Here is an 11,453-nt window from a genome sequence, read left to right as displayed (position 1 = left end):
TTTTTAAAAAATAAAGAGTACAAAAGGATGTAAATGGAAAAGTCAGCATCCCTATCACCCACAAACCCTCAGGTAGATTTTCCAGAGTTAATCACCATTATTTCTTACAGATATTTTTATGCACACACAAAGATATATTTTTTCACAGATGGGAATCATTAAAAAACTATTCTGAAATTTGCTTTTTTCCCTCCCTACTTTATTTATCCGGAATCACTTCCCATATCAGTATATGTGGATTTGCCTCCTTATTTTTAGCAACTGCTGTATGTATAAAGTAGTATAAAAGATAAGCCCCCAATCTTGATGACTTCACATAATTAACATTTATTTCTCATTTACCTCAATCCTATTGGGGATCAAGTGGGAGTGAGGAGGGTAAGGAGATGTTTTGCTCTTAGCACTTATTCAGGAATCTAGGATGACCACGGCCCTGCCACCTGCAACATATGACTTCCATATACTTGGTGGCTGCTATAGTCACTCTGGGTGACAACATCCAGCCAGTAGATGGGGAAGGAGAGTGTGGAGAAGGGCAAAAGGTTTGTTTTACAATGAACCAAGTCTAGAGGTGACATCTAACACTTCTGCCCACATTACTTTGGCCAGAACTTGAAGAGTTTCCCCTGTAGACCAGCACTAGGAAATTGTCCTGGCTGGACAGCTGCTTGTCTGGAACAACTGGACACTGTGGAAGGGAAACACAAACCTTTAATGGGTGGTCAAACATACCTGACAAAGGTGCACTGTAGGAATACATCCGAATTTATTTAACATGCAGAAGGCTAGCTTGCTTCTCTTTCTTCTGCTTTTCTACTAATCTTTTGTCAAAGGCAAGTTTTTAAACTGTGGAAAGATATCATCTGATAAGAATGAAGACATGAGAAAGTAGAAACCTGTAACCATTGCTGGTGGGTGTGTGTACTGGCTCAGATTTGGTGGGGTACAGAGGAGCCATCAATGAAAAACCTGTAAATGATGCATATCTATGATCCAGCAACACTTTTTTTTTTTTTTTTTTTTTTTTTTTTTTTTGAGATGGAGTCTTGCTCTGTCGCCCAGGCTGGAGTGCAGTAGCGCAATCTCGGCTCACTGCAAGCTCCGCCTCCTGGGTTCACGCCATTCTCCTGCGTCAGCCTCCCAAGTACTTGGGATTATAGGTGTGTGCCACCACACCCAGCTAATTTTTGTTTTTTCTAGTAGAGATGGGGTTTTACCATGTAGCCTAAGCTGACCTCAAACTCCTGGGCTTAAGTGATCGGCTCACCTTGGCTTCCCAAAGTGCTGGGATTACAGGCGTGAGCCACCACACCTGGCCTGCTCCAGCAACACTTCTAAGGACGGTTTCTAAAGAAATGAGTGGATTGCTGCTCACATCTGTATGCATATGGATGTTTATAATAGTCGTGCTTTGTAAACAACCTAGATGCCTAACCACAGAAAACTGTTTAAATTACTGCACATCCATGTAATGGAATACTATGCAGGTGTTTAAAATAATTGCATAGATACCTGCAAACATAAAAATATGTCCATGATATGTCATGATTAAAAAATAAGGTTCCTGGTCAAGTGCCGTGGCTCACGCCTGTAATCCCAGCATTTTGAGAGGCCAGGGCGGGCAGATCTCTTGAGCCCAGGAGTTCAAGACCAGCCTGGGCAACATGGCGAAACCTCATCTCTACAAAAAATACAAAAATTAGCTGGACACGGTGGTGTGCACCTGTAGTCCCAGCTACTCAGGAGGCTGAGGTGTGAGGATTGCTGGAGCCAGGGAGGTAGGAGCTGTAGTGAGCCAAGATTGCACCACTGCACTCCCGCCTGTGTGACAGAATGAGACCCTGTCAAAAAAAAAAAAAAAAAAAAAGCTCCTAAAGTGCAATTTTAAAAAACAAATGATTACTTATAGCAAAAAGGCTAGAGGACACATGCAAATGTGTACAGTATTTATCTCTGGGTAATAGAACTATGGGTGTTTTTCATTTTCTTCTTTTACACCTTTATGTAATGTGTTAATATTTTATCATTAGGGAAAAAAACAGCAAAGCTATTTTCAGCTTGAAATGAAAAAAGGTTGATAAAGGGGATTGGAGCTTAGGTGATTAAAGGCAAGCATGTGAGTCAGACATGGCCTCCCAGCCCCTGCCGGACTGTTGCGCTGTCGCCGGACACTCAAGTTGCTATCAGGAGCACTTTTCTCTGTCAAAGTGACTGGCTTTTGTCATGCAATCCCCAAGTTATAATGGGAGGGTAGGATAGGCCCCAGAGCAGTCAGCTGAGCCAGCCCCGCTCAGTGAGTCTGTCCTCTGGGGCTTGCCATGCCCCCAGCCTCCGCATGGGGAACACCATCAGGGCCCTCGTGGCCTTCATCCCTGCTGACCGTTGCCAGAACTATGTGGTCAGGGACCTCCGTGAGATGCCGCCGGACAAGATGGTGGATCTGAGTGGGAGCCAGTTACGCCGCTTCCCCCTGCACGTGTGCTCCTTCAGGGAGCTGGTCAAGCTCTACCTGAGCGACAACCACCTCAATAGCCTGCCTCCGGAGCTGGGGCAGCTACAGAACCTGCAGATTCTGGCCTTGGATTTCAACAACTTCAAAGCTCTGCCCCAGGTGGTGTGCACCTTGAAACAGCTCTGCATCCTCTACCTGGGCAACAACAAACTCTGCGACCTCCCCAGTGAGCTGAGCCTGCTCCAGAACCTCAGGACCCTGTGGATCGAGGCCAACTGCCTCACCCAGCTGCCGGATGTGGTCTGTGAGCTGAGTCTCCTTAAGACTCTGCATGCCGGCTCCAACGCCCTGCGTTTGCTGCCAGGCCAGCTCCGGCGCCTCCAGGAGCTGAGGACCATCTGGCTCTCAGGCAACCGGCTAACTGACTTTCCCGCTGTGCTGCTTCACATGCCCTTCCTGGAGGTGATTGATGTGGACTGGAACAGCATCCGTTACTTCCCCAGCCTGGCGCACCTGTCAAGTCTGAAGCTGGTCATCTATGACCACAATCCTTGCAGGAACGCACCCAAGGTGGCCAAAGGTGTGCGCCGTGTGGGGAGATGGGCAGAGGAGACGCCAGAGCCCGACCCTAGAAAAGCCAGGCGCTATGCGTTGGTCAGAGAGGAAAGTCAGGAGATACAGGCACCAGTCCCTCTACTTCCTCCTACCAACTCCTGAGGAGCTTCAGTTGCAAGTCAATGCCAAGGACCCAACTGCAGCATGTTCTGGAAGCCTCTCCATTGGAGTGGAAAGGATGGCTCTGGGTCATTTGGGAGTGGCTCTGCTAGTAGAGACTGATGGAGAGAGCCAGGTGGAATGCCATAAATCACACTGAGAAAATATTTCTGGCGAACAGCTCCTCTTCCAGAGGGGAGTTGTGTGCCAATGATGGCATGACAATCCAGAGTTCATAACTTCTTTGCAAGAAAACAGCTTCTCCACACAGGTATTTTGAAACACTGAAGAGCAAAAGGGGCTGGGACACTCTGAACTCCTGCACTCTCCAGAAGTGACTGGTCATGAGGCTCATGAGCTCCTCAAATAAGGTATTTGCCATAGAACTAAATATTCTGGTGGTCTGTCCCTTTGCAGGACATATTTTCTTTACTGTAAATGACCATAAATAGTATCAATGTATCACTGAGGCCACTGAAAAGGACATTTCTACCTAGGCAATCAGTCAGATTCACAGAAAAAAGTTGTTTGTTGTTGTAAAGGCTCAAGATGAAACTCTTTCCCCAGCAGTTAAGTGCCTGCTGAAAAGATCCCTGATGGACAATACTTCTTGGTGGACTCCAGCTGCCCCTTTTATTATTATTAGAGACAAGGTCTCACTCTGTTGCTAGGCTGGAGTGCAGTGGCACAATCATGGCTCACTGCAGCCCCGAACTACTGGGCTCAAGCCTTCCTCCCGCCTCAGCCTGCCCAGTAACTAGTACTACAGATGTGCACACCTGGCTAAGTCTTTAATTTTTTCGTAGAGATGAGGTCTTGCTATGTTGCCCAAGCTAGTTTCAAACTCCTGGGCTCAAGCGATGCTCCTGCTTCAGCCTTCCAAAGTGCTGGGGTTACAGGCATGAGCCACCACACCCAGCCTTCAGCTGTCACCTTAAACTTGACAGTGGCTCATGCTGATTTAGTTCATTTTCTCTAAAAGGTTTGTCCCAAGATCTGCTCCCAACAGTTTACTGTCACTGACAATGTTGGAAGTCATCTGGAAAAGAGAACCTCTGTGGTAATGCGGTCTCATTAAAGTCAAGCCTTGTTGTGATTCCTGTCTACCTCCCTGAAGCAAAGCCCTTCTGTTTATTCACACTAATGAGCCAGAGCTGAGCTAAATTGAATCCCTGTCCTTGGAGGAAAACCACATTTCCAGAAGCATGTTAGTTTAAAGGTAGTAGGTGAGAAATGTGTTCACTTGAAACAAGCACTTTGAAATTTGAATAGCAAGTTGTAGTGTATATAGGAAGTCTCTGCCTCTTTCGCCTAGTATCTCTGCCTTTGTTTCAATTTGTTTTGATTTTTACAGACTGTTTTGACAATGTATAAACCAAGGTATTTTGTTTTTTGGAAGTATGTAAATTGTGACCTTCCCACAAATATATAAACTTTAAAGAAATTGTTGTCAGTGGGTAATTTAATAATACAATTCTTTATGTACTTGAACGTTTTCAGCAAACAAGGACACAAAAAGTGTCATCTTAACTAAAACATACAGTACCAAGTTTTTAAAAGGATGTTTTCCGTAAAAGCATCTTAACCCAACAAAGTTGGGTTCTAAAATGACATTACACAGCAGACCTATTTTCATGTATGTCTTCCTACCAGAAATATTTCCTGCTAAACTAGAGGAAGGATGATGTTGCATAATTCCTTCCTATCGCCACCCCCCATCTGCAGAGCATTTGCAACCCATTGATCAGACTGCCAAAAAAGGTCCCTTTAATCATTTAATGTAATAGGTTTAAACTTTCAGGTCAAACATATTTAACTCCTTTAGAAACAAGTCCATATTTCTGTTGGACAGTTAGGATTTATCTCATTCCTAATGACGGAAGCCAAATTATACTCAGCTGATGCTAGAAATTTTGTCAACAGAACTTGCATTCTAAGCTTAATCTATAGCAAGGTTTATAGATTTCTGACTTTCTTTTGACCCTGTCTTACCCTTCCCAAGATTAATCGGCCATTCTGTAGTTGCAGACTATAACCTTCACTAAAACAGAGTGAAGCCAATTGATCCATACAGAACTGTCATCTAAAGAGCTAACTGGTCTGAATCAGTAGTCAAATTATAAACATTTTGGCCCATAATCAAGCTGTTTTCTTCTAAAACAATCAATACACAACAAACATTTCTCAAATGGTATGGTCAAGTGTTCGCTGTTGAATTTGCTTTCCAAAAATGTTTTCACTGTAGATTTTCAATCAATTTTTTTTTTTTTTTTTTTGAGACAGAGTCTTGCTGTGTCGCCCAGGCCGGAGTGCAGTGGTGCTATCTCGGCTCACTGCAAGCTCCGCCTCCCGGGTTCACGCCATTCTCCTGCCTCAGCCTCCCTCAGCCTCCCAAGTAGCTGGGACTACAGGTGCCCGCCACCACGCCCAGCTAATTTTTTGTATTTTTAGTAGAGACAGGGTTTCACTGTGTTAGCCAGGATGGTCTCGTCCTGACCTCGTGATCCGCCCACCTCGGCCTCCCAAAGTGTGAGCCACCGCAACCGGTGTGAGCCACCGCAACCGGCCTTCAATCAATTTTATAAAGTATATAAATGCATACTTACATTTCTATAACCCTTCTAATAGTTTCTGGAAATGTTGACACAATTAGAAAGTAAAATAAGAAAATGTTGAAGCACCAAATGTAACTTTTTTGCTCCTGATTTTTAAGTCTTGAAACTCAAAGTGTTAATGCATCAAAGGGAAAATGTCTTCCAGAAGTTTACATAGGATTTTAGATTCCATAAATAAGAGCGATGCCAACTGAAATCTTTAACATGGAATCAATTGAAATGAATCAGCAACCAAGTTTGCTTCTTTATTTTGTCCTAAAATGCATCATCTCTAGAGTTTGTAATTTTCACTTAAAAGTGGGTTTGTGCCCTAATAATCAACTGAACTCAAACTAAAGGCACATATCCAACACAGTGAACCAGAAGCAATGTAGCATAGCGGCTAAGAGCATGGCCCTTCAGACTACCTGGGTTCATTCAAATCCTAGGCTTGCCACGTACTAGTCAGTTATCATCTATGTGCCTCAGTTGCTCATCAGTAAAATCATAACAGTTTCTGCAGAGCACTGTAAGGATTAAACCCATTACTGTGTATAAAATGCATAGAACAGTGCCTGGCATGTGACAGTGAAGGTTTATATAAAATGTTCTTTTACTAAGTACTACACCATGCAGCACGACACCTATATTTACCCTAAAAGCAAGTGTAATTCCTTGATTTTTTTTTAAAGTGGCATCCCATGATTTGAAGGAGAAAAAAAACAGTGGCAATAGAACAAAAAAAGCTGTTTTCTCTTCAGAAAAATTTCAACCATAATATCTAAAAGTCCTGAATATAAGAAATATAACCACAATTTGGTCAAATGCTCCTGGCTTACCAAAATAGGAAAACACACAGACATGATTACCAAGGATGCATTTGCAAATTTCTAAATGAATATACTTTCATCCTTATCTATTATTCTAGAATTAATCACCAAAGTACTTGAAAACACGGGACTATTCCTTGGCATGAAATCCGTTTCTTAAGGGGCAGGAGGCATGTGACTGAAGACGTCGGTCCTGTTAGATACTTTTACTCTGCCTTTTGCCTGTTTTTTTTTTTTTTTTTAAAGCATACTATTTGTCATCTCCGTACCATAGAAAGGATACTACTACTATTTGAAAACAACAAGGTATGCATGCCTTTCTTTCCTTGTGGACCGTCCACTTCTGGCAAATACTAAGCAGGACTTATCATTGAATCATCAGTGCCTTGTACAGTTCCACCACACTTCTTGAAGATGGGAGATTTTATCATGTACCCAGCCCATGGGACAGGAGGAAAGGCTGACACGTGGAACGCTGCTAGAGGCCAGGTACTTTCCTCAGGTTCTAAAGTTAATTCATGTAATCTTTTCAATACTCCTTTGAAAAGAGCTATTATATACTGCTCACAATTTTAAAATCACAAATTTGAAATCAGGGTTATCTTTAGTCTTCATATTGAGAATCTGAAAAGTTCTACAGTAATTCTGATTTTTTTTTTTTTTTTTTTTTTTTTTTGAGATGGAGTCTCGCTCTGTCACCCAGGCTGGAGTGCAGTGGCGTGATCTCAGCTCACTGCAAGCCCCACCTCCTGGGTTCACGCCATTCTCCTGCCTCAGCCTCCCGAGTAGCTGGGACTACAGGCGCCCGCCACCATACCTGGCTAATTTTTTGTATTTTTTAGTAGAGACAGGGTTTCACCGTGTTAGCCAGGATGGTCTCGATCTCCTGACCTCGTGATCCACCTGCCTCGGCCTGCCAAAGTGCTGGGATTACAGGCGTGAGCCACCGCGCCCGGCCAGTAATTGTGATTTTTAAAAAGGTTCTCTTAATATCTTCTATTGATCTAATATGCTAATACGGCACACAGCAGACTTTTATAAAGGGTTTTGTACAGAGTATTTTGTTGACTTCTATTATTCGGAACCCTGGCAAGAAACTGCATTCACCCCATGTGATTACATGGAGAGACTTTAGTGAAGACAGGGTGAAGTGGGGGAAAAAAACAAGTAATAGCAACCCAGACACTCACAATAGCAGCAGCTGTTATCACCTGTAAGACTAAACAGGGTAAAAAAAACGTTTTGGCCGGGCCAGAGCGAGACTCCGTCTCAAAAAAAAAAAAAGAAAATCATTTCCCAAATCCATTAAGAGCTAAGAGCCATGGTAAGAGGTGCTGCCTAATGAAGACATAGTAGCAGATCTTGCAGGGATGCAGTTACCTCCAGAGACAAAGAGCAAAGGCAGGAAGAGAATAGATTGTCTCCCTATCTCCTGCCAGTGCACCCTCAGTTAAAGCAATAGAAAACCAATCCATAAGGAGCTGTGAGCAAGGCAGCTAGCAGGGGTACGCCTGCACAGCCTCAGTGCAGGCAAAGACTGGATTTGGGGTTGAGGAGTGTAAAATACCAAACCCAAATTATCCTTCCTCAGAGAAAAACTGAAGGTTAACTAGGATAGATTTTAAGTTCCTAAGCACTTAGACAAATTTCTATGCAGTAACAATTAATTTACATTCCAAATTTCTCTTTTCATGTCACAAGTCTTGTGAAAACAGAAACCCACTGCTTCCATACTTGCTATCTCTGAGTTAAAAGAAACTCCATCCGTCACTCATACACTGTTGGTGGGAATGTAAATTAGCTCCACCTTTATGGAAAACAGTATGGAGGTATCTCAAATAAATAGTTACAACTACCATTTGACCGAGCAATCCCACTACTGTGTATCTATCCCAAGGAAAAGAAATTTTATCAAAGACACCTGCAGTCGCAGCACTATTTACACTAGCAAAATCACAAAGCCAACCACAAGCCACCAAAAGTGGACTGGACTTTTAAGAATGTGGTACATCACAATGAGATATCATCTCACACCAGTTAGAATGGCAATCATTAAAAAGTCAGGAAACAACAGGTGCTGGAGAGGATGTGGAGAAATAGGAACACTTTTACACTGTTGGTGGGACTGTAAACTAGTTCAACCATTGTGGAAGTCAGTGTGGCGATTCCTCAGGGATCTAGAACTAGAAATACCATTTGACCCAGCCATCCCATTACTGGGTATATACCCAAAGGACTATAAATCATGCTGCTATAAAGACACATGCACACATATGTTTATTGCGGCACTATTCACAATAGCAGAGACTTGGAACCAACCCAAATGTCCAACAATGATAGACTGGATTAAGAAAATGTGGCACATATACACCATGGAATACTATGCAGCCATAAAAAATGATGAGTTCATGTCCTTTGTAGGGACATGGATGAAATTGGAAATCATCATTCTCAGTAAACTATCACAAGAACAAAAAACCAAACACCACATATTCTCACTCATAGGTGGGAATTGAACAATGAGAACACATGGACACAGGAAGGGGAACATCACACTCTGGGGACTGTTGTGGGGTGGGGGGAGGGGGGAGGGATAGCATTGAGAGATACACCTAATGCTAGATGACGAGTTAGTGGGTGCAGCACACCAACATGGCACATGTATACATATGTAACTAACCTGCACATTGTGCACATGTACCCTAAAACTTAAAGTATAATAATAAAAAAGAAAAAAAAAAAAAGAATGTGGTACATACACACCAATGGAATACAACACAGCCATAAAAAAGAAAAGCAAATGTCCTTTGCAGCAACACGGATGGAGCTAGAGGCCATTATCCTAAATGAACACAGAAGCAGAAAATCAAATATCACGTTCTCATTTTTAAGTGGGAACTAAACAAAAGTGACGTGCGGACACAAATATGGACGAAATGGACTCTGGGGACTCCAAAGTGTGGAGGGTAAGATAGGCATGAGGGTTGAAGTTACCTACTGGGTCCGGTGTCCAATATTTGGGTGATGGATATGCTAGAAGCCCAACCCTCAGCATCACACATAATACCCTTGTAACAAAGCAGCACATGTACCCCAAATCTAAAATTTTAAAAACTCCATCCTAAAACCGTTAACAGGAGTTAGGTCTAGGTCATACTTACCTCTGAAACTGGAAAGATATTTGTGAACTTGAGATTTTTCTAAAGACAACAATCAGTAAGGGCTTTGAAATACATGAAGGCAAGGTATGGCTATATTCTTGAATATAGTAGTTTGCATATTTTTACCTTTTTAATATTTTTTATTGGCCAATCTGTTTTAAGGTCTTTGGAGAAAATATGCCTAACTCCATGCCATCTGGCCCCTCAGGATAAACTCACCTGTCCCACCACATCCTTTGTGGGTTGTCATATGCTCTCCTGCTCCACCTACCTCAGTTGTGAGGATTACAATTAATGTGTGATAAAGCACTTAAAAAAAATCACACAGCAGATGGTATTGCTATTCAATCAGTGTAATTCTAATCCACATTCTTCTAGTTTTAATCACATCTACAAATATTAAAATATTGAGACAAATTCTTACATGTCTCAACTTCCCCCCGCTTCCCACAAAATTGTTTGGTCTATCAGTGTTTCTTTAAAAATCCTTTGCTCCTTTATGGGAATGTCCCTCCATGTTAGCACAGATGTCCAATAAAAACTCAACCTGTTGGTCTCTTACTTCTTGTGTATTCTGCTACATACTGATGCATTATTAACAGCCTCCAAATCTAGAGTTGCCTTTAAACCAGCAAACTCAGTCCATACTTACACCCATTCTCATTCTCTTATCCACTTACCCAAAACAAAAAACCCTTAAAAAAAAAAAAAAAAAAACCCAATCAATAACAATACTTAAGTCTAACCATACTCTTCTTCAGATAAATTACCTTACAAAGCATTGGAAAGAGGTGCTGAGAACCAGCCAGGGCAGCACAGCAAAACCTGTCTCTACAATTAAAAAAAAAAAAATCAACCAGGCATGATGCCATGCACCTATAGTCCCAGCTACTTGGGAGGGTGAAAGAATCGCTTGAGCCCAGGAGGCAGAGGCTGTAGTGAGCCGTGATCACACAACTGTACTCTAGCCTGAGGGACAGAGTGAGATCCTGTCTTGAAAAAAAAAGATACTTAGAGCACATCATCTTGCAACTTTAAAATATGACTTTCTCAAGCTTAAAAACATCATATAACATAGAGACCAGCCTGGCCAACATGGCAAAATCCCATTCTCTACTAAAAATACAAAAATTAGCCGGGCATGGTGGCGGACTACCATGTAATCCCACCTACTCGAAAAGCTGAGGCAGGAGAATCATTAGAAACTGCAAGGTGGAGGTTGCAGTGAGCCAAGATCGCGCCACACTGCACTCCAGCCTGGTGGACAGAGCAAGACTCCGTCTCAAAAAAAAAAAAAATCACATCACAGAAAGCATCATAATTTTTTTCAATTCAGGAGACAGCACTTAGACTCCACAAAATTAAATGAGTACTAGTTTATGGCATTTTCACTGAACAAAATTAAATGGGTAAATTAAATCCCAAGCAACTGGGATTATAGGCGCCCACCACTATGCCCAGCTAATTTTTGTATTTTTAGTAGAGATGGGGTTTCACCATGTTGCCCAGGCTGGTCTTGAACTCCTGACCTCAAGTGATCCACCTGCCTTGGCCTCCCAATATTAGGATTACAGGCATGAGCCACCGCACCCAGCCATGACTGAGTGTTCTTATGGCCCAGCAACAAAACCAAAAGATTAATATATGGCGTGTTTATCACATTTGACTTGGGCTTATATTAATCAAGATAATTATTTCAAAA

General features: G+C 42.3%; 1 protein-coding gene across 1 annotated transcript; it reads left to right on the top strand.

Moving 5' to 3' along the window:
• The first annotated feature begins 447 nt into the window (after positions 1-447).
• Positions 448-4,610, top strand: LRRC10 (leucine rich repeat containing 10). The gene has a single exon (XM_055095897.3). It carries the CDS (start codon positions 2,336-2,338, stop codon positions 3,167-3,169), a length of 834 nt encoding a protein of 277 aa, XP_054951872.1. The 5' UTR covers positions 448-2,335; the 3' UTR covers positions 3,170-4,610.
• Positions 4,611-11,453: the final 6,843 nt, after the last annotated feature.

This window comes from Pan paniscus, chromosome 10 (genome assembly GCF_029289425.2).
Source record: "Pan paniscus chromosome 10, NHGRI_mPanPan1-v2.0_pri, whole genome shotgun sequence".
NCBI lineage: Eukaryota > Metazoa > Chordata > Mammalia > Primates > Hominidae > Pan > Pan paniscus.
The sequence above is the reverse complement of the archived record's forward strand: the minus strand, read 5'-3'. Positions and strand labels throughout refer to the sequence as shown.

Coding starts and splice junctions, on each gene's coding strand:
- LRRC10 (XM_055095897.3), top strand. CDS start 2,336: ATGGGGAACACCATCAGGGCCCTCGTGGCCTTCATCCCTGCTGACCGT.